We start from the raw sequence: 21,725 nt of genomic DNA, 5'->3' as shown, positions 1-21,725 counted from the left end.
ACAAGGTTTGCATACTATAAGTTTAAGAACTCTTGGTTGCTCAGCTCGTCGGGCTGGCTGAGTAACTCTCCCATTTCTTCGGCTCCAGATACGATGGAAGGTTAGTTATAAGAATAGCTCCGGGAATCAAGGCGATATAAGATTCAACTTGATGTTTGGGAGGAATCCCTGGAATGTCTTTGGGGATGACATCGGGAAATTTGCAGACTTCGGAGATGCTCTCGAGGTCCTTAACTTCTTGCGCAGGAAATGATACGAAGGTTCGAAAAATCTTGTCACTGAGATCAGTGAGGATTTCGTCAGAAGGAAGATTAAGACGAAACGCTTTCTCGAAGCAAGGGACACTAGCACGATTTGAGGCTTAACCATTTCGTGCCGATTAGGATATCGAAGCTGATACGAAAATGATGGGGATAAGAAATAATCATCTAAGTACATCTTATGATTCATGTTTTGAGGACAAAACAGTGATGGGACCTTGATAAAGTTGCTCACTTTTCATGCTATCGATCTAAGGTATACTTTTGACAATGAAAATCTTCAACTGAAATATGATAGTTGCCACCATTTTCGATATTAAGATTACACAGATTTTGAAAATTTTGACCTAGGAGTAGGTCTACAACATACCAACAGAAGAACAATTTGACAACATAGAGAACTAGGGAATCGGTACTTGCAAGGCAAGAATGTCTACAGAGAAATGAGCTACTTAGAACATAAATGTGAAAGCTATTCTTTAAACCAAAAGGAAGAATGAGTAGAATATTTCCTACTGGCGACGGGCACTTCTCGGGCGGAACCTTAGGTTAGTCAACTGGCGCTCCATGTCAAGTAGGCGACTCTCGTATACTGATTGGCATGCTCGGAGCTCTACGACCTCAGCTCGAGTTGCAGCTAGCTCTCGCTGCTGGGCTTCGTGGTCTCTCAAAATTCTCCCATGAGCAACCTCGAGACTGTGAATACGGTTTGTGTTGGCATCCAAGTCTGCCTCGAGTTCCACAGTTCGGTGAATGGCCGCCACGTTCATTTCGACAGTGCGGGCCATTCAGCGGACTATGATTGGAAGGGCTCTATCTGCGGAGCCTCGTCCATCCACATTGTAAAAGTGGCGATCCCCATTATACGGGCGGGGTTGGCCTTGTTCGTGACTCCACCTATCCAGGCTTCCGACCCACATAGGTGTTGGGCCTTCGAGTACAAGCTGAGGGTTGGGATTTGGTATTGGGGCCACTGGGGGTAAGTTCTCGACTTCTGGTTCCGAGTCTGTCTCTTTAGGAAATGGTTCAGCAAGGCCATCATCAAAAGGGATTTCAAGGTTTCCTTCTGGCTCTGGTTCGATCCATCCATCATCTCCTTGGTTAGGAAAGTAAGGGTCGCCAGGAAGATGGAATCCAACCATGCTATCTACGCGAGGTGAGGGTAAAGGAATAGTTAATAGGCATCGGATCTATTAATACTCCCAATGTACTATAGCTACATAATTGATTCTTGAAAGATGGATCCTTGGGTAAGTTTTCGGCTTAGTCGTTATAGCATCCTAAAATACTCCTATAGTATTTTAATCCTTATGTTTGGCTCTAGAACTCCTCTAGTATCTAGGTAAGTTTTAGACTTGCTGTAACACCATAGTCACTCCCAAGCACATGTTGGTCATGTCTCGACTGAATATAGTTGATCAGGATATATTCACCCTAGACATGATTACATAACTGCCCAAGTTTAACCGCGATGTCCAACATCCAAATACTTTTGTTTTGTTCTACTTACGACACGGATTCTGATACTCGGGTATACTTATATACTTTTATAAAAATACTTGTATTTTGAAAGTATACATTTAGTTTAGAGCACTTAGGCCCCTCAGTATTTATAGTTGTATACCATGTAAGGTTCGGTATACTTAGTTCACTATAAACAAGGGCTCTGATACCAATCTGTCACACCCCCAAACCGGAAGGGCGGAAACGTTCGGGGGTGATTGACGTTATGCGTAGTATCACAACAATTGTATCATAGCAAGCATAGTAAACACAACCAGACATTGAATACATATGTGAAAAAGGTTTACATTGATTAATACATAGTTTTATTCATATCAAAAGTAAAATAGAAAGACGCGACTCTAACGCTTCGTCTTCTCCGAACTCCTGGAAGTACCTGTTTATTAATTCCCTGAGAATACAAGCAGTTTTGAAAGAATATCAGCATAAAGCTGGTGAGTTCATAAGCATTTAGTTTTAGTGAGAAAATGTTCTTTGAATCCATTTGAAAAGTGTTCTTCAAGAAAATCGTGTATTTTCTTATGAGAAGTGGTCTTGAAAGAGTGTCTATTAGTAGAAAATAAACCATCAGTTTTAGAAAACATGTTATCTGTCCTAGAGGTAGAGATGTCAGTTTAGAAGTCCTTGATTACTATCAGCATATATAAAAGTAGTTTTATTACTTAAAATAAAACAAATAAAGAATAGAGTCCGTAAACAAAGTTAGTTTATACTTATTTGCGAGTCGTATAACCATACTTGATATGACCGAGAGACCTTTATAACGTTCTTCAGGCGTTAAGCTAAATGACATTTGTTCGCCACAGGCGTGCCCGCCTAACTGTAGCTAGCAGTTCTGGTGTGGGATTGTCAGTCCCGAATAGATCTATTCACAAATGTCACGCTCTCCCTCCAGGAGACTCTGGTTATACTGAGATAGCATTTATCACTATACACCTAAGGGTACAGTATTGAAGTAGAGCCTCACAATTCTGTATAATCTAGTTTACTAGCGAGAAACAGTATAAAACAATGATTATCCTTGAATAATGGTACTTTATACTCCTGAGAAAATATATAACATAAACTAAATCTGCCATAGTTTTTATATATTCATTTATGAAATCTGATTAGGTAGAGATGCCTAGAGGGTTATCCCAAACTATACCCGTTATAGTTTATTAGAGTTGCTTTAGAGTTGCTTTGTAAAAACCTTTCTGAAAACTATGGAGTTAAATTTCCAAAATAGTGGTTTCCCTTATGCTCAACATATTACAAAAAGAGATAGAATATCCGAATATGTTATTAAATGTGGAAATCATTGAACTGCATTAATAAGTTTAAAACTTAATAAAACACTTTGAATTTGGATTGTATTCCCCCCTGAAAACAATAAAACACGGAAAATGTAGAGGTATGAACTCACCTCGGGCGATTTGAATGAAAGATCGATACGGAATGCTGGATGTTCAAGTGAAGCCTTGAACACGATTTGATCCTAATTAACATGTAATGACACATAAAGGAGTCAAATGAAGGTATTTCATCACTAATCATGATGGAGAACCACTCTAGGAACTTGGGACTACTTGCACTAAGTGTTAGAACCTTAAAGGATTGCATCAGGGGAGTGTATGGCCACCTTAAAGGTGTGTACGGCCATGGGTGTGCGGCCCAATGGGGTGTGCGGCCGTACACTCATGATGGAAGGTGTTCTTGGGGTGTTTCAAGGTCCATACTTGTAATCCATGAAGTGTCCTAGGTCTATTCTCCATTGTAGTGCAAGTTAGGGGTCCTAGAAGTGTGTTTGTGGTCCTAAGATGAGTGTGTGGTCGCACACTTAGGTGTGTGGTCACACACTTGGGTGTGCTGCCGCACAAGTGTGTGTACGGTCGTACACAGGTGTGTGCGGTCGTACACCCCACACAAAGATGTCCAAAAATGCCATTTCCAAGGTGTAGCAAGGCTATGGTCATGTCTAACTCGAAGATGGAAGTCAAACTCTCACTTTGGAGGGTGTTTAAAGAGTGTGCGGCCAACCTTATGAAGGTGTGCGGCCGCACTCCTTCAAGGGATGAAGAACATGATGAAACTTTATGAATCAAGGCTTAGATGAAGTGGTTCTTCAAGTACAACAAGCTAAGGGATGGATTACTCACGTTTTTTAAGCCTTGGGAGGGTTTGCGGTTGAAGAGTCTTGAGAGAAAAGGTGTTGTGTGCTGCCAGGATGTTAAAGGAATGAAAGGAAAGGGGTCTACCCTTTATATAGGGTGGGTGTGCTGCCTAGAAGGGAGTGTGCTGCCAGGAGGTGTGTGTGTGGCTGCACACCCATGTGTACGGTCGTACACTCCCTCTAAGGGTGTGTATGGCCCTGTCTTGACAATATACTACTTGCTGACTCATTCCTAAACTCAACCTTGGTCATAATCAAGCTTAGGATCACTTAAACGAACCCTCAAACAGTGTAAGGAGTCAACAAAACACGTTTAAATTTGATTGAATTGACTAAGTGCGCGAGGTTGGAGTTTCTGGGTTGTCACAGTGTGTGCGGAGGAGACAACGGATTGAATTGTTTCTGAGCAGCTTCCAAGCAAGGCACCAAGGATAATCTGATCCTGACGAAACCAGGGTCTGTACTCCGGGTTTGCTTTTGTTGCGTCGGTTGATAGAACCTTTGATGGGGCTTCGATTGAGCCTATGACATAGCCGTCCAAGCCTAACCCTGTTAGGGTTGCAATTACTTGTTATCTCAATATAACCGCACGTACCTAGGGGGTGCCAACCGTGACCAACGAGGACGTTGGCTCTTCAAAGTGTGGGGTATTGTTATGATCCCACATCGGCTGAAAGTACTAAAAGTTGGTCGCTTATAAGTCTAAGTATCCCCTCCTCCTACAAGCTGGCTTTTGGGAGTGAGTTCTACGCTTGGGCTTATAACATGATGCGGACCTAGTATGGGATGTGTTCGTATCACAATTGGCAGTGTTTTAAGTTTTTTCTAATAGTCTTTGAACTATTAAAACTGCAAGAGAATTCTCAAATGTCCGAAAAATGTTTAATTGTGGGTTTAAGCTGTAAAAAAAATAAAAAATCTACGTGGTTAAAAACCTAACCACAAGTGCATGAAACTAGGGGCGACCTAAGTGGTTTCCGAGGGTCCCAAATCATTACTACGTTTCAGTTCGTTAATGTCATTTTTTTTCTATTAAGGTGCAACGATTATAAAATAAATGCAAACTATTATTTTATTGATGACACTACTATTGAAACTATTTACGTCCGCCACTGCATGAAATCGAACCACATAATAAACCGAAAAACTACACCTTTAAAATATCCGCCCCATTCGATTTCATGGTTGGAATAACCCCATTTAAGATTTGCAATTCAGTTCTGGCAAGTAATTGTTGGAAAATTAATTTAATTAAGGGATAATGTCATAAAAAGCCTTAATTTTGTAAAAAAAGTCGGTTTTACCCTCCGGCGGATTTTTGTGTCGTTAATGCCGCATACTTGTCTCAACTTTTGCGTTTATGCCAAATAACCGGTTGCAAGAGGGTTTACCAGTTACCCCTCTACTTACCCCTCAACTTTTCCCCCCGTTTCTTAACCAACGAAGAAATTAACCCCGTTTGGTAAACGTTAGACATAGAGCTCCACACCCTCTCTCCGAAGCGTCAACTCAATCTCAGTAAATCGTACTCTACTGAGAAAAATCTTGGGCTTTTGGAAGGGAATCATCACGAAATTTGGGTATTTGAAGAGGATTAGGTCTACACTGTTGGTATCGTTGTTCTAGCAGGAAGATAGTTGGGTGATAGTCTCGTTGAGTTGTTGAACCAGTAAGTATCTCAATTATCTATTTAAAATTCTTCGATTTTGTTTGTAAAATCTTTTTGATTTTGCAGGTAACTGTAATGGCTTCATCGGATGACGTTTTCAAAGAACTCTTTGCTAGTATATACGAGCCCTTCTCTGGACTAAATGAGATGGATTATGAGCTCCATGGTATTTATATAGATCACGAACCAGAGCATGAGTTCGTGACTGCGCTTGATAAATGTAGGGACGTCTTTCTCAATGTTCTACTTAGTGATGAAAACTTGAGGAATTCAAGCATGGCTGATGAAATCAGAGCACAAGTTTATCATGCTAATGAATGGCAAAGTGATGAAGAAGGTGAACAAGAGGCGGTGAAGAATAAGTATAGAATTCATGATCCAAACACACCATGGGATAAGATGGAACCTAAGGTAGGTGATATGTTTGAGTCTCCTGCACAACTTAAGTTTTGTATTCAAAATTATGGGGTGTCAAATGGATATCAGATATACTTTGAAAAATGTGATAAAACTAGAATAGTTGCAAGATGTGGGAAGAGGACAGAGATGAATGATTGTCCTTTCAGATTGTATGATGGATGGATGTACAATGAAAAATCATTTCAAGTTAAAAATTTGGTTGGAGAGCATCGTTGCAGTAGGAAGTTCAAATTTGGAAGTCTTGTTTCCCCTGAATGGATAGGTAGGCATTACATTACTGAAATTGCAAACACACCTAAGATGAAACTTAGGGACATGATTGCTGATATCAAACAAAGGTTGAGATGTGTAGTATCCATTGGGCAAGTCCGTAGGGCAAAAAAATGGGCCACTGAGTTGATTGAAGGAAAACTAACTGAACATTATGCTAGGGTATGGGATTATGCTGATGAATTATTAAGGTCCAACCCAGGTTCAACATGCAAAGTTAGTGTCACTGTCAATCCAGATGGGAAGAACTACTTCCACAGATTTTACATAGGTTTCAAAGGTCTAAGTGATGGATGGAAATTAGGGTGTAGAAGAGTAATTGGTTTGGATGGATGCTTCCTGAAAGGACAGGTGAAGGGTGAGTTGTTGACTGCCATTGGTAGAGATGCTAATAACCAGGTATATCCTATAGCATGGGCTGTTGTTGATGTTGAAAACAAGCCTAACTGGACTTGGTTTATTGAGCTTCTTAGAGATAGTCTAGACCTTCATGATGGCAGAGGATTGGTGGTGATATCTGACCAACATAAGGTTTGTTTTCAATACTCCATTTTATATAAATGTTAATACAATTTAAAAGGGATGCATATTGACTTGAATGTTCTTGTCTTGTAGGGATTGGTTGAAGCTGTAAAAGATATACTCCCAAATGTTGAGCACAGGCAATGTGCCAGGCATGTTTATGCCAATTTCAAGAAAGCATACACAGGGTTGGAGTTCAAGAAATTATTTTGGGCTGCATCAATGAGTTGTGTAGAAAGTGACTTTATGAGGCACATGGAAACCATCAAGAAGTTGAGCCCATCTGCATATGAGTACTTGATGTCAAGACAACCAAAAACATGGTGTAGAGCTTATTTTGATAGGGGTTATGCGTGTGAAGCAGTTGAGAATGGAATCTCTGAGTGTTTCAACTCAATCATTGTTGATGCTAGGAAAAAACCCCTTATCACAATGCTTGAGGAGATCAGGATATATATAATGGACAGGTTTTCCCACATGACAGAGGAAAATGTTAAATGGAAATCAAATGTTTGTCCTGCTATACTTAGGAAAATGCAGTTGTTTGGGAAAAATATGAGGTATGCATCAAAGAAATTTAACATTTGTTGTTTCTTTTTATTATTCTTACTTACTATACCAATTTATGTAGGTTATGGGTTGTAGTTCATAGTCAAGGACATGTTTTTGAAGCTAGAAGAGGATGTGACAGCTATATGGTGGACTTGGACAGCAGGGCTTGCAGTTGCAGATTATGGGATTTGTCTGGGATCCCATGTGTACATGCAAATGCAGCCATCAACTACATCAATCAAACACCAGATGTATATATTGATGGGTACTTTTCAAAGGAAAATTTTAAAAAGTCTTACTCCTCTAATATCAAACCAGTGAATGGGAGTAATCTTTGGAGCCAAACTGGATTCATAAAGCCATTGCCTCCTTTGGCTAGGAGAATGCCAGGTAGGCCTACTACCAAAAGGAAGAGGCATGCTAGTGAACAAGAGGGGAGGTTTTCATCAACAAGGGTATTTGTACCAAGAACAGTAAGATGTGGGAAGTGCTTAGAGTATGGCCATAATCAAAAAAGTTGTAAGAATGAGAAAAAACTAGTAGTACCCTTGCCACCAAAGAAAAGAGGCAGACCAAGGAAAGATCCATTGTTAACTGAATATGATTAGTCATTAAGAGCTTCTCAATCCAGTCAGCCTCCAATGCAGAAAAACAAGTCAAAGAAAGAAGCATCAGGTTCCAAGGTTTTAAAAGCATCAAGGTCCAAAAAAGAGGCTACTGAATTTGATGAATCATTAAGAGCTTCTCAATCCAGTCAGCCTCCAAAGAAGAAAAACAAGTCAAAGAAAGAAGCATCAAGTTCCAAGGTTTTAAAAGCATCAAGGTCCAAAAAAGAGGCTACTTCAACTCAGAAAGAAGATGTTTCTGCAACTCAAAAAGAAGTTGTTGTTGATGGTATTCAGATTGGGGAAGGTGATGGTATTCAGAATGAGGATCATGGTGATAGTATTGAGACTGGGGATCATGGTGATGGTATTCAGATTGGGGAAGGTGGTGGTATTGAGACTGGGGGTCATGGTGATGATATTCAGATTGGGGATGTTAATGATGTTATTGTTGAAGATGGTCATATTGCTGAAGAAGTTGAAGTGGTTGATGTTGGAAAAGAAGATGTTTTGCTTCCAAGGGTTGGTTTAGATCTACACAAAGTACTTGATGAGGTTGAGCAGGGGCTGGACGAAATATTAGGGGAGGGTAGTTTTCAACAACAATCAGAAACCTATGATGCTACTCAATCAGATTATGGGGGTAATGTTGAGTTTAATGATGGAACAGATGATGGTGTCCTTGTAGATAAGGTAAAACTAGATGCTGAACAGATTACATCGATGTTGGAAGCAGGATATAGCATGGAAGAAATTGAAGGTATGGAAGGGGTAGAACTGGAACTGGATGACATGCCACCCGTTGAGTTGGTAAGAAATTACTTTTTTGTAATTGTTTTTCATTATTTTTCTCCAATTTAATTTATTTATGTAATTATCAATATCAGGATATGGAAGATGTATTGGATCATCCATCTGATAATGATGATGATGCTATTATTGATGATGTTGATGGTATTGTTGATGATGCTATTATTGATGATTTTGATGGTATTGTTGATGATGCTAATATTGAGGTTGATGGTGGTGGTGAACAAGAAGAAGGAGGTGATGATGGTCACTTGGGTGATGATGAAGGTGAACAAGAAGAAGAAGGTGATGATGAAGGTCCTGATGATGTCCCTAGATTGACAAGGTTGAGAAAACCCTCTGAAAGGATCATTTTGCAGAAGTTGAAGAAGACAGTGCTTGACAAAAATGGAGGTGGTTCATCTGCTAGCAATCCAGTTAGGTTGGAGTAGTTGGTTAAGTGTTTTGGGGGTGTAGTGGGGAGGGTAAACACGGGCAGATGGAGCCCTTTTTGCTAAATATTATTGTCATTCCACCCACTAAATGCAGCATACATCCACTTGTTTTATGTTATAAACTTGGTTGCCTTTTTTGATAATTTATTTAGGCTTTTGGATACAATTGGATGGCTGCTACGTATTAGTGAAATGTAAAAAACCTTATGCAATTAATACACCCCCTTTTATTTGTGTTATGATGAATGTGTTATCCATTGTTGTCAATTTTTATTACCATATAAGAATCTTACTTTTCATTTATGTTATGTTGAATATGTTTACCAGTATTGTCAACTTTGATAACCATTTATGCATCTTACTTCCTATTTGTGTTATGGTGAACATGTTTACCATTATTGGCACATTTGATTACCATTTTATGCATCTTACTTTGCATTTGTGTTCTGCTGAATGTGTAGTTACCATTTTCACAAAAGCATTCATAAAATAGATCATAGCCATACAAACTTTAATACTATTGCACCATTCAAACTTTTACAGATTCAGTACATCTACCAATGTAATAAACTACACTACAAACTTGTTATCATTTCATCTAACTTACATCTTAATAACCACGACAACAAGACATACCAAAATACTCACTAGCAGCCCTATAATCAGTTTGAGCAACATCACATATTCGATATCTTTATGTTGAAGGTTCAATTGCTTCTTAAAAGCCCTAAATTCGTCTTCTTCTTCATCAACCCATTTGAAATGACCACAACCACCATCTTCATCCTACAAAAAGAAGAATAAAATTACATAAAGAAGGGACGATAGTAGAGAGAGCATAATTAGGGCAAACATCACAACAATTACCTGGTAATTAGGGCAGCCACGAAACTTTCGTCCTGGGTTTTCTGGAGTGCGTGAAACATAAATAGGGAAAATATCACCACAGCTACATCGGATTATCTCCCGATTTTTCCTTCTTGATGTGCCGCTCCAGCTTGAATTTGATTTCGACGTTGTCATTTGGTGTAGAAATCTGATTTTGTTTTCGTGATGTTCTTCTTCAAAAACCCAGCTTCGTCGTTTGGTAAATGGGGTTAAGAAACGGGGGGAAAAGTTGAGGGGTAAGTAGAGGGGTAACCGGTAAACCCTCTTGCAACCGGTTATTTGGCATAAACGCAAAAGTTGAGACAAGTATGCGGCATTAACGACACAAAAACCCGCCGGAGGGTAAAACCGACTTTTTTTACAAAATTAAGGCTTTTATGACATTATCCCTTTAATTAATTTCCAAAAATGGATTTTCTCCATTTTTGAGCACAAATTTTGGACTCTAAATATAATCAAAACAAGTTATTGATTATATATTCGTGTTCTCCTCCGTGATATCTACGTTTCGATATATCACACATCCAAAACGGATTAAAAATGAATGAGAAATTACTTGTCAAAGTAGAGCAATTGGAAGAGAAAATAAAAGAGTTAAGTGGGTTTAAAACTCATCCCACATTGGTGGGAGAATGAAAAAGAAATTGGTTTATAACTACAAAGACTAGCTACCTTTGTAAGACTTATTATAACCAAGGCTCTCTCTTGCGCACGCACGCAGGGGGGTGCAAATGCGAGCCAAATTGGCTTCGTTCTACTGAACTTATGTGCGAGTGCGCGTCCTGCGGGAATGAATGCAACACCGGTCGAAAAGTTCAAGGACCTTTTTTCCTTTTGGTTAACAGTTACAAAACCGGGCTACTGAACTTGTGTGCGAGTGCGCGTCCTGCGGGCACGAATGCATCACCGGATGAAATGAAATCACTCTCTTCCTCTCTTACGCTTTGGTTCATCTTTTCTCTCTTGCTGCAACCAAGGTATAATCCGGGCCAAGTGAGGGTTCGAGCAATCTAGAAGAATTGCTTTCTACTGTTGTATCCTGGGAAACAAACATCCATATAGGCCGAATTTGTTTTAAGGAAACTGTGTTAAACACAGGCCTCAGTCAAGAATTTTATGCTTTTGTTCTTTCGTACAATTTTAGGTTGTATTTTCCTAACAGTAATTGCATCGTAATCAACCTATAACACCTTAACATTTTTGCTTTCTTACAAAATTTTCTTCTAACCTTTTCATAAAAAACATGTCTTCTAGAATACACATTGAATTCAAAACTTTAACTTACTAACGTTCAATTAATTTTTAATAGGACTAAATAGATTATCAAGATGATCAAACTACATTTTCATAACTAAATAACATATAGTTTTCATGCTTTAAGTTATTTTTCGTTCTTATACTTTATTCTAAAAAAAATTTAAAAAAAAAGAGAAAATAAAATAAAAAAATACAAAAATTGTCTTTATAGTTTGCAAAAAAAACTATCATATGGTCTACAATTTTTCAGCTTGCATGAGATGTCCAAAATTAAAATATTACTGTAATTTTGGTCTTTAAAAACTTGAAAAGACTTATTTACTCTTAATTTTTTTTTCATTTTATAATATCACTTATAATTATTTTATTATTAAAAAAATAAAGAAAATATCTACACACAGGAAAGCCTAGGATAGGATTCAGCAGGTTAGTAGTGAGGATTAGTGAGACTTGGGTGCATCAGTTTGAGGAAGTGACTTGGAGGATCCGGGAGGATTGCCGAGGAAAGTATGGATAGGTGTGGAAGGTAATATTGGGCCCGTACTACTGAAAGCACAGGATTCATACTCGAATCGGTGAGAGTCTTGGAGAATCTGAGAAGCTTCGGGGAGAAGTTTGTGACCCAGTTTGGGGACAGACGATGTTCCAGTTGTTGCAGCTTAGCCATTGGCAAGAGAGCTAGTGAGCGTGGCAAGGTATCAGACCCTGAAGGACATGATTTCCAAGAGGTTACAGATGCGAGATCGATATAAGAACTTTGGGAAGAGAGGTTCGTGCTCGGTGAGTATAGTAGAGGGTCCCGAGATGGGCGATCTCAGGGTTTAGCTGGTGATTGATCACCAGCATTGGTAAGCACAGATTGTCATCAGCGGATTACTGGAAGGCAAGAAGGACTGGGGATCATTGGCAAAGATTAATCTAAGCAATATTGGATTTAATGGATTAAGTCCTTAGTGGATTAAGTCCTTAATGGGTTAAGTTGGAAACTTAACCCTAATCATCATTTTATGTGAAACCCTAATTTCACTTGGGCCTTAAGTGGGGCCTTTCTATTGGGCCTTGATGATTGGGTTATTAAAGGGTCATCCAAGATCAAACAAATGGACTTGAATAATTAATGGGCTTTGAGGTAAGGCCCGTATGGGAGTTGGGCCCAATTTGGAACATTGAGCCATAGATGGGTCGTAGTTTGGGTCTTAATGGTTATATGATTTTGGGCCTTAGATAAGATCATGTATAGGCTTGGTCCCAATTTGGAAAACTGGGCCATATGTCGGGCTTTGATTCCTAGTTGACCTTGGGCCTAAGGATTGGGCCTTGGGCTTGAATAAGCCAAGCTTGGGGTAATGTAGTAATTATCCAAAGTATGTACTTATGGTTATGTAGTGGAACCCAATTATTCATTGGGTGTTATTTGGTGTTGACAGTTCGGGAATCTGTCATCCAGCAGCTAGGGTTGAGTCTGCGGGACTTCAGCAGTGTGGGATTGAGTCTGCGGGACTTCAGCAGTGTGGGATTGAGTCTGCGGGACTTCAGCAGTGCCAGGTGAGTCTTCTCACCATACCAACGGGTCTAAGGCACCAAGGCCGGCCCATTTTATGATATGTAGTATCCTAGCTGAGATTATATTATGTGATTGTTAGTTGGTATGAGTTAGGAAGTATGCTAGTGGTATATGTGGTATGTTTGTATGGAAGACCATAGGAGAGCCCATGACACCTGGATGTAAGACCATATGAAGAGCCCATGGCTTTCCCATTATGTAGTAGTGTTTATTGTAGATTCGCTACTGATATGTCTGGTATGTATGTATACGTGGTATGCTAGTGGTATATATGGTATGTTTGTATGGAAGACCATGGGAGAGCTCATGGCACCTGGATGTAAGACCATGTGGAGAGCCCATGGCTTTCCTATTAAAGACCATGGGAGAGCCCATGACACTTAGGTGTAAGACCATGTGGGGAGCCCATGGCATCCTGGAGTAAGACCCTGGGGACGAGCCCACGACATCCGTATATGTTTATATTCATGGCTATATGATTGATATAGATATGTGATTGATATGGTTTGTGTAGCTTTTATAGCTAATATGGATTATGTGATTATGTGAACTGTGTGGGGTATGCTCTGGGGAACTCACTAAACTTCGTGCTTACAGTTTTGTTTATTGGTTTCAGGTATCATCTATTAGAAAGGAAGGGCTCGGTTTGATCGCAGTGCACACACCTATGTTTTCCGCATTGAATGATTTTGGGATGAACTTTGATAAATGTTTTTAATTAGCGATGTTTTGGATGTTTGGAATAAATGATATCTAAGTTTTGACTATATTAAAAATGAAAATTTTACCCTCGATTTTTGGGTCGTTACAGAAAATAACTTATTGGCATCCTGTATAGTGAAAAAGATGATCATTATGATCTTATTGCCTTCAAATGGGCTTTAAAGGAACCGAGTTTTTGGAGCCCTATTGTTCTATCTACGATGGGATGCTTAGAAAGCTTGGCCAAGTGGGTTCAATCGATTCAATTAGGGGGTACTGGATGAAATGAAGAGATCCTCATATACAAGTAGTTGAAGATACTTTCTTTGTACTAATCAATAAAGTTTTATTGTGAGGATGTGTGTATTTGATTAACCGGGGAAGAAAATAATGGTCGAGAAATGGGTTTTAAAGGTTTTCCGACATGAGAGAGAGTTGCAATCTGATTTTTTTTCATCTAGGTTTCAAGTTGCATGTACATTATGTGCAATTTGATGTTAATGCTTCACTAATTCTTATTCTATTTTTGACATGGATTTACCTCTTTGATCTAGTTTTTTTTTTCATTACTGGTGAAAAGTGAGGAAAAAGATAGAAAAAAGAGAAATAGAGTCACAAATGGGGGGGGGGGGGGAGAGAGAGAGAGTGTGTGTATGTTAGTGAGTGAGAGAGATGGAGAGATTATTGAGGGGTGGGATATTTTCTTTATTTTTTAATTATAAAATAATTAATATTAATATTAATATTAAAAATTTTAAAAACTTAAAAGGGTAAAACAGTTTTTTCAGGGATCAAAATGGACCAAAACCACCAACATTTTATATTTTTGACATTCCATGCAAGTTAGAAACTTTTTAGATCCTATCTACAGTTCTTGCTAAACCATAAAAATCAATTTTGAAGTTTTGTCTAAAAATAATATTCATACCAGCTAACAAGAATACTAACCAAAGACTTAGGGGCGTGCAAAAATTAATCGATCCAATTAAAATTGACCGATCCAATTACGAACCGACAAATTGGCTTGGATATCTAATTACAATTGGACTGGATTGAATGCGAAATTTCAAAATCCAATTGGATTGGATCGGTTATTAGATCATCCTGAAAATCCAATGGATAACCGAACATATCCGATCCAATTAGATATCCAATTTAATCCAATAAACATCTAATATTATTATCCAAATCCAACTACTATTATTATATATTCAATAAAAAATTAAGTTGAAAACTTGAAGTTTATGTTACTTTGTTAGTTTTATTTAACGTAATTATGTGCGATTTTATTTTTAGTCATCATAGTTATATTTGGTTATTTAATATAAAAAAATTAAAATTGGTTGGACAATGGATAATCATTTTATTAAACCAATCAAAAATATCTAATGGATAAAATCGATCCAATCCAACATCTAATTAGATTGGTTCGGTTTAGATTTTTATATTAAATTGAATTGGATCGGTTTATAAAATCCAAAATCAAATGGATGGTTGCATTGAATCGGTTTCATTGAAATCCATTGAATTTGAACCCACCATCACCCTAACCAATTTTTTTATGTAATCAAGTTTCACGTATGATCCCGGGATAAATGACAAAAGAAAAGATAGACCAATGGTTAATAAATATCAAGGTTCTAAATAACGTAAGACGTGAATTGGCGGCAATGTCAAGCCTCAAGTTTTTCCGAGGCTTGGCGAGCCACGTCGTTTGTAAGACGTGACTTAAGGCGACAATTTTGTATATAATTCATATTTTTATATGTATTTTCTACTATTATTCATTTTTATACACATATATGAGTCATGACGGCGTTTTGGTAAAGTTTGGCGGCACATACAAGCCTTGAAGCCATGGCGGAGCCATGACGAGCTTTTTAGAACTTCGATAAATGTTTACTAAAACGAGGTTAACGTAAAAATAGAAAACAGAAGGATACAAAGTGAAAGTTAACTAAAACGTGAGGAGCTATTCTTGTAACTTAATCTAAACTTAAGAGTTGACCGTCAACTAGATCTCTCTCCACCACTCCTGGTGACTACTGCGCACTGTTTTTTCAGTGGCTTGATTGATGCCAAACGAGTCCCAACGATCTAAAATCATCAAACCCCTTTTACATCACACAGCTCTCGAATCTCGATCTCAATTCAATTGAAATCACCGTGCCGTAGTTCCTCATTATCCCCGATTTTGGTTAATTTATTTCTCAAAAACCTAGATTTTCGGTGAGGATTTGTTGTTTATTTGCACTTGGATGTTATTTAAGGGTTTGTAAGGCTTTACGTACGAGAAAATGAGAAGACAAAGGCCGGAGTTTCGGCGGCAAGTGAGGCGGCGGTTTTCGGGTATGTTTTGGTTAACATTATGTGGAGGATTTGCGGTTTTGATGTTGATCGTTTTGTTAAGTCGAGAGAGCACAAAACCTAGATCCAGATCCGTGCTATCTAAGGTAATTTGAATCCAAATGTTCCAAGCAAATCACTTTCATTTTGAATACAAATAGTTTGTGCCCTTTTCAATTGAATGTAGCTTTCGAAATGTGGTAGAAAATCGATAACTAACTATTAGGATTTTCACATCCGTCCCTCACGCTAACTTAATTGACATATAGTTGCTTATTGTTTAGTGATCGTGATTGATTTCCTGATTATTGGAACATACTGAAAATCAATTTAGATTGTTACTTACACACTTGAGAGCTCTTTAGAAGTTAGGTGACATTGCAATATTATAACATTTTAATGAAAGAACTCCTGTATGACTGTTTTATCTTTTAACTATCATTCTTCCAATTACATCTGCAAATCTGCATGATCAACTAAGTGCTCTAATAAGAAGTTAAGAATCAAAATCAGATTTTTCTCTTTCTTTTGGTAGATGTTACTACATAGGCATACTACATACTACATGTCCATTTGCATCTTGTAGTTACAAATCCATTGCATGAAATTCCTTTGTGTCTAAATCTTACTCCAAACAAACTTGCAATTTCTTTTTTATGAAGAGTTCTTATGGGCATGATAAAGTGATAGAAGGCCTTAACATCACAGCTGAAATGCTAAACCCTGATTCAATCACAAGACAACTTAATGACCAAATCTCATTAGCAAAAGCCTTTGTTGTAATTGCAAAAGAAAGCAACAACCTTCAATTCGCATGGGAACTAAGTGCTCAAATTCGAAACTCCCAAATCCTTCTTTCAAATGCAGCCTTAAGGCGGACCCCACTAACCCTTCAAGAATCCGAGACAGCTGTCAAAGACATGGCCCTTTTACTCTTTCAAGCCCAACAACTCCACTACGATAGTGCCACCATGATCATGCGACTCAAAACCAGAATCCAAGATCTTGAAGAACAAACAAGTTCTGTAATGGAAAAAAGCAACAAATATGGTCAAATCGCAGCTGAAGAAGTCCCAAAAAGTTTATATTGTCTTGGTGTACGCTTAACAACCGAATGGTTCAAACACTCTGACTTACAGAAAAAAAGTCAAACCCAAATTGAGGCAAAACTAAAAGACAACAATCTTCATCACTTTTGTGTCTTTTCAGACAACATTCTTGCAACATCTGTAGTTATAAATTCAACAGCATCAAATTCCTTAAACCCTGCTAAATTAGTCTTCCATTTAGTAACCGATGAAGTCAACTTTCATGCAATGAAAGCATGGTTTAGCATGAACAGTTTTCGTGGGGTAACTGTTGATGTTCAAAAGTTTGAAGATTTCACGTGGTTAAATTCCTCTTATGTCCCTGTCCTCAAACAGCTACAAGATTCGGACACTCAGAATTATTATTTTTCTGGAAGTAATGATGGCGGGAAAACCCCGATAAAGTTCCGGAACCCGAAGTATCTATCGATGTTGAACCATTTACGTTTCTACATTCCGGAAGTTTTCCCGTCTTTGAAGAAACTCGTGTTTCTAGATGACGATGTTGTTGTCCAAAAGGACATTTCTGGTCTTTTTAATGTTGACTTGAATGGGAATGTGAATGGGGCTGTTGAGACATGTACAGAGACTTTTCATAGGTATCATAAGTATTTGAATTATTCTCATCCGTTGATACGGGCCCACTTTGACCCGGATGCATGTGGGTGGGCATTTGGGATGAATGTGTTTGATTTGGTGGAGTGGAGGAAGAGAAATGTGACTGGGATTTATCATTATTGGCAGGAGAAGAATGTGGATAGGAGTTTGTGGAAGCTTGGGACACTGCCACCTGGACTGCTGACGTTTTATGGGTTGACAGAGGCTTTGGATCCTAGGTGGCATGTGTTGGGGTTGGGTTATACGAATGTGGATGCACAGGTGATTGAGAATGGAGCTGTGTTGCATTTTAATGGGAATTTGAAGCCTTGGTTGAAGATTGGGATGGAGAAGTATAAGCCTTTGTGGGAGAAGTATGTTGATTATAGTCATCCTATGTTGGAACGATGTAATTTTCATTGATTTGGGTTTGGGTGTTGTTTTTTTTTAATACTATTTAGATTTATGGGTAGTTGTTAGTAGTGTAAGATTTGGTTTGTATACTTTATTAATGGATGCTTTTGGATGTTAATTTATTAAATTATGTATGAGACCACACGTAACTATGTATCTTCGTTATTCTTATTCATTGTTGTTTTGAAAAATATATTATGGAAGGTAAGCAACTTGAAATTTTGTGTTTACTAATTACTGTTATTCTAAATTTCTAATAGTATTTGAACAAAAACAAATAGTTTGGCGAAGTGATCTTGAGAGTGGGAGTAGGAGTGGATTTTCTATCTCATTTATATCTCGAATATATTTAAAATCGGTTTTCTTTGTGACATTTAAATGTTGGCATTGAGATTTTTTCCGACTACTTGGGAATAGAAAGCTTCAAATTAAATCTAGTATGATAAAGGATAGGATTTCGAAACCTTGGGTCCATGGAGGTTTTTTTTTTTTTTTTTTTTTTTTTTTTTTTTTTAACAATCCATTAAACAAGGGTTTTTTATTTTAGAAAATGTTGGATTTTAAATTCCTTTCATGTATCATATCAATCAAGGGATTCCATGATATTTTACTTTTAAATACATTCAAATCCTAAGGATTTCTTGAATCCAAACATATCCTAAAGTTACCTGATAAAATATGACAGAATTACAAAAATGAGATTCGATAACACAAAATTTGTTGAGATTACAAGAATAGAGAGTTTTTTTATTTGTGATTCGACCAAACAACAACAATATCAAAATATCCCATGATGATGCAGTAAAATAAGAGGAATTAAGATGTAGGTAGTGAGCCTCTACCAAGAATATTGACATTGCTCCCATTGATAACTTCTGACATAAAAGAAAAACAAAGAATCCACATTAGAATTTTCTTGAATAACAATAGGGTTTTTGACATAAAAGCCTCCAAATTTTTAATAAAAAAAAAAAAAAAAAAAAAAAAAAAAAAAAAAAAAACTGGATATGCTCTAAGTCTATTTTTTGTCATAAAACCCCCCAAATTTTCACTAATACTACAGAACTTATCATGTCCATACCAACCTTCCACCCTTACACTCTTCTCCACCCTTAGACCCACCATAGCCACCTTCACCCATCTTCAACCCAAAACCGTACCAGAACCACCATTCTCCAACCTCTTCCACTCCATTTACCTGCACACTTGACACCATAAAATGTAAACAGTCATCACTCATCGTCATCTCCATCACACTGAAACAACCCAAAATACGACCCAAAAATTTTTGTTTTAATATTACTAAAATCACATCATCCAATGTCATATATAACAAGAACCATGGAATGAGTACTCAAAAGTCATAGTAACTGTGTCAAAACCAAAACTGTATCAATCACAACAAAATGTCTGAATAAAACTCCCAGGATAAAACTGAAGCTGTGGTGGGTGCGATGCCATCAACCCGAGCTCTTCCCTTTGCTAGCGGAAGTACCTGAAACCAAAACTGAAACTGTAAGCACGAAGCTTAGTGAGCTCCCCCAAACTACCACATACCATACAACAACATATAAACACGTATTGGGCCTTGCCCACTGCATCGGACCGGAGTCCGGAAACTGCATCGGACCGGAGTCCGGAACTAACTAGGGCCTTGCCCTCTGCATCGGACCGAAGTCCGGAAACTGCATCGGACCGAGGTCCGGAACTAACCAGGACCTTGCCCTCTGCATCGGATCGAAGTCCGGAAACTGCATCGGACCGAAGTCCGTGACTAACCAGGGCCTTGCCCTCTGCATCGGACCAAGTCCGGAAACTGACTGAACATAGCATAGCATAATCATAACTACTAGCATAAACACATATACTGCATACTGCATCGGACCGAAGTCCGGAACACATAACACAAAGACTTGCTTGAATCACAAAGACATCAAGCACACTGAACTACTGAATCGGACCGTAGTCCGGAACTACTGCTAACTAAACGGGCCGGCATTGTGGCCGTAGACCCGTTCCTACTGGAAGGAAACTCACCTCGTAACACTGGCTGCTGAGATACTAAATCTGAAACTGTTTGACTGCTGCTCCGGAACTCCCCGGCTGAATGAGAAACAGATGGAAGCTAACTCTTGGATCTCCTTTCTCTTCTATGGACCTTCTTTCCTTCCTTCCCTTCCAAAGCTTCCAAACTAGCACAAACACACTCAAGTTCCACAATGGGGGCTAGGGTTTACAGGGGAAATGCTCTAAAGGTGCTGGTGGCTGGGGTGGGAGGCTATAATGACGTTTAAATAGGGTACAAACCCTTGAAATTAGGGCTTCATCCAGACAGGCAGACTCGCCGAGTCCCAACATATGGACTCGCCGAGTAGCCAACTTAAATCGCGAGCTCATCCCGCTTCTACTCGACGAGTCGGGCTACAGACTCGTCGAGCACCCCTTAAGAAATGGAGATACTTTAATTAAAATTACATACCAGAAATGGGGCGTTACAACTCTCCCCCACTTATCTTAGACTTCGTCCTCGAAGTCTGCTGTCGCTGAATCCGAAAATAACTCTGGATAATGCTCCCTCATCTCCCCCTCGGTCTCCCACGTCCACTCTGATCCCTTTCGGTGCTGCCACTGCACCTTCACTAACTGAACCACCTTGTTCCTCAAGGTCTTCGTCTTCCGATCCAAGATCGCAACTGGTCTCTCGATATAATTCAGGCTGCTATCAACCTGAATATCCTCTAAGGGTACAACTGCTGACTCGTCCACCAAACACTTCCTCAACTGAGAAACATGGAAGGTGTTGTGGATCTGGCTAAGCTCTGCTGGAAGGTACAACCGATAAGCAACCCGACCCACCTGGGCCAAAACCCTAAAAGGACCAATGAACCTGGGGCCCAGCTTGCCCCTCTTCCGGAACCTGATAACACCCTTCCAGGTTGATACCTTCAGGAGGACCATATCGCCCACCCGAAACTCCAAGTCCGAACGCCTCCTGTCGGCGTAACTCTTCTGTCGACTCTGCGCAGTCTGCAATCTGCTACGGACCTGGTGGATCAACTCTGTGGTCTTGAGCACCACCTCGGTGCTCCCAATGACTCGCTGACCGACCTCGCCCCAACAAATCGGGGTCCTACACTTTCTCCCGTAAAGCATCTCGAAAGGAGGGCGGTCAATACTAGCGTGGTAACTATTGTTATACGAAAATTCCGCTAAAGGAAGATACGTATCCCAACTGCCACCAAAATCTAGGGCACATGCCCGAAGCATGTCCTCGAGAGTCTGAATCGTCCTCTCGCTCTACCCCTCCGTCTGGGGGGGGGGGGGAAGCGGTGCTAAAATGAAGACAAGTCCCCATCTCGTCATGAAACCGCTTCCAAAACCTGGAAGTAAAACGGACGTCTCGGTCTGATACTACTGATACAGGCACTCCATGTCGTGCCACTACCTCGCGTACGTAAATATCGGCTAGCTTCTCGACCATATGCTCTCCTGAATCGGTATGAAATGCGCGCTCTTGGTCAGCCGATCCACTATGACCCAAATCGAGTCAACTCCACGTGCGGTCCTGGGAAGCTTAGTGATGAAATCCATAGTGATATCCTCCCATTTCCACACAGGAATGTCTAACGGCTGCATCTTGCCGTGGGGTCT

The 21,725-nt window shown here is 39.2% G+C and overlaps 3 protein-coding genes across 3 annotated transcripts; all 3 read left to right on the top strand.

Moving 5' to 3' along the window:
• The first annotated feature begins 5,396 nt into the window (after positions 1-5,396).
• LOC145166132 (uncharacterized) lies at positions 5,397-7,977 on the top strand. The gene is made up of 4 exons (XM_079085064.1): positions 5,397-5,605; positions 5,672-6,826; positions 6,911-7,377; positions 7,449-7,977. The coding sequence occupies exons 2-4, from the start codon at positions 5,681-5,683 to the stop codon at positions 7,975-7,977; spliced, it is 2,142 nt and encodes a 713-aa protein (XP_078941190.1). The 5' UTR covers positions 5,397-5,605; positions 5,672-5,680.
• Positions 7,978-8,010: 33 nt separating this feature from the next.
• On the top strand, positions 8,011-9,436 carry LOC145166133 (uncharacterized). The gene is made up of 2 exons (XM_079085065.1): positions 8,011-8,784; positions 8,862-9,436. The coding sequence occupies exons 1-2, from the start codon at positions 8,011-8,013 to the stop codon at positions 9,213-9,215; spliced, it is 1,128 nt and encodes a 375-aa protein (XP_078941191.1). The 3' UTR covers positions 9,216-9,436.
• A 6,210-nt stretch (positions 9,437-15,646) lies between these two features.
• Positions 15,647-18,265, top strand: GAUT10 (galacturonosyltransferase 10). Its single transcript, XM_079085063.1, has 2 exons — positions 15,647-16,082; positions 16,638-18,265. The coding sequence occupies exons 1-2, from the start codon at positions 15,927-15,929 to the stop codon at positions 18,081-18,083; spliced, it is 1,602 nt and encodes a 533-aa protein (XP_078941189.1). The 5' UTR covers positions 15,647-15,926; the 3' UTR covers positions 18,084-18,265.
• The last annotated feature ends 3,460 nt before the right edge of the window (positions 18,266-21,725 follow it).

Source organism: Lactuca virosa, chromosome 3 (genome assembly GCF_052849685.1).
Source record: "Lactuca virosa cultivar CGN04683 chromosome 3, Lactuca_virosa_CGN04683_v6, whole genome shotgun sequence".
Lineage (NCBI taxonomy): Eukaryota > Viridiplantae > Streptophyta > Magnoliopsida > Asterales > Asteraceae > Lactuca > Lactuca virosa.
Note: the sequence above shows the minus strand (reverse complement) of the source record. Positions and strands in the feature narration are given on the sequence as shown.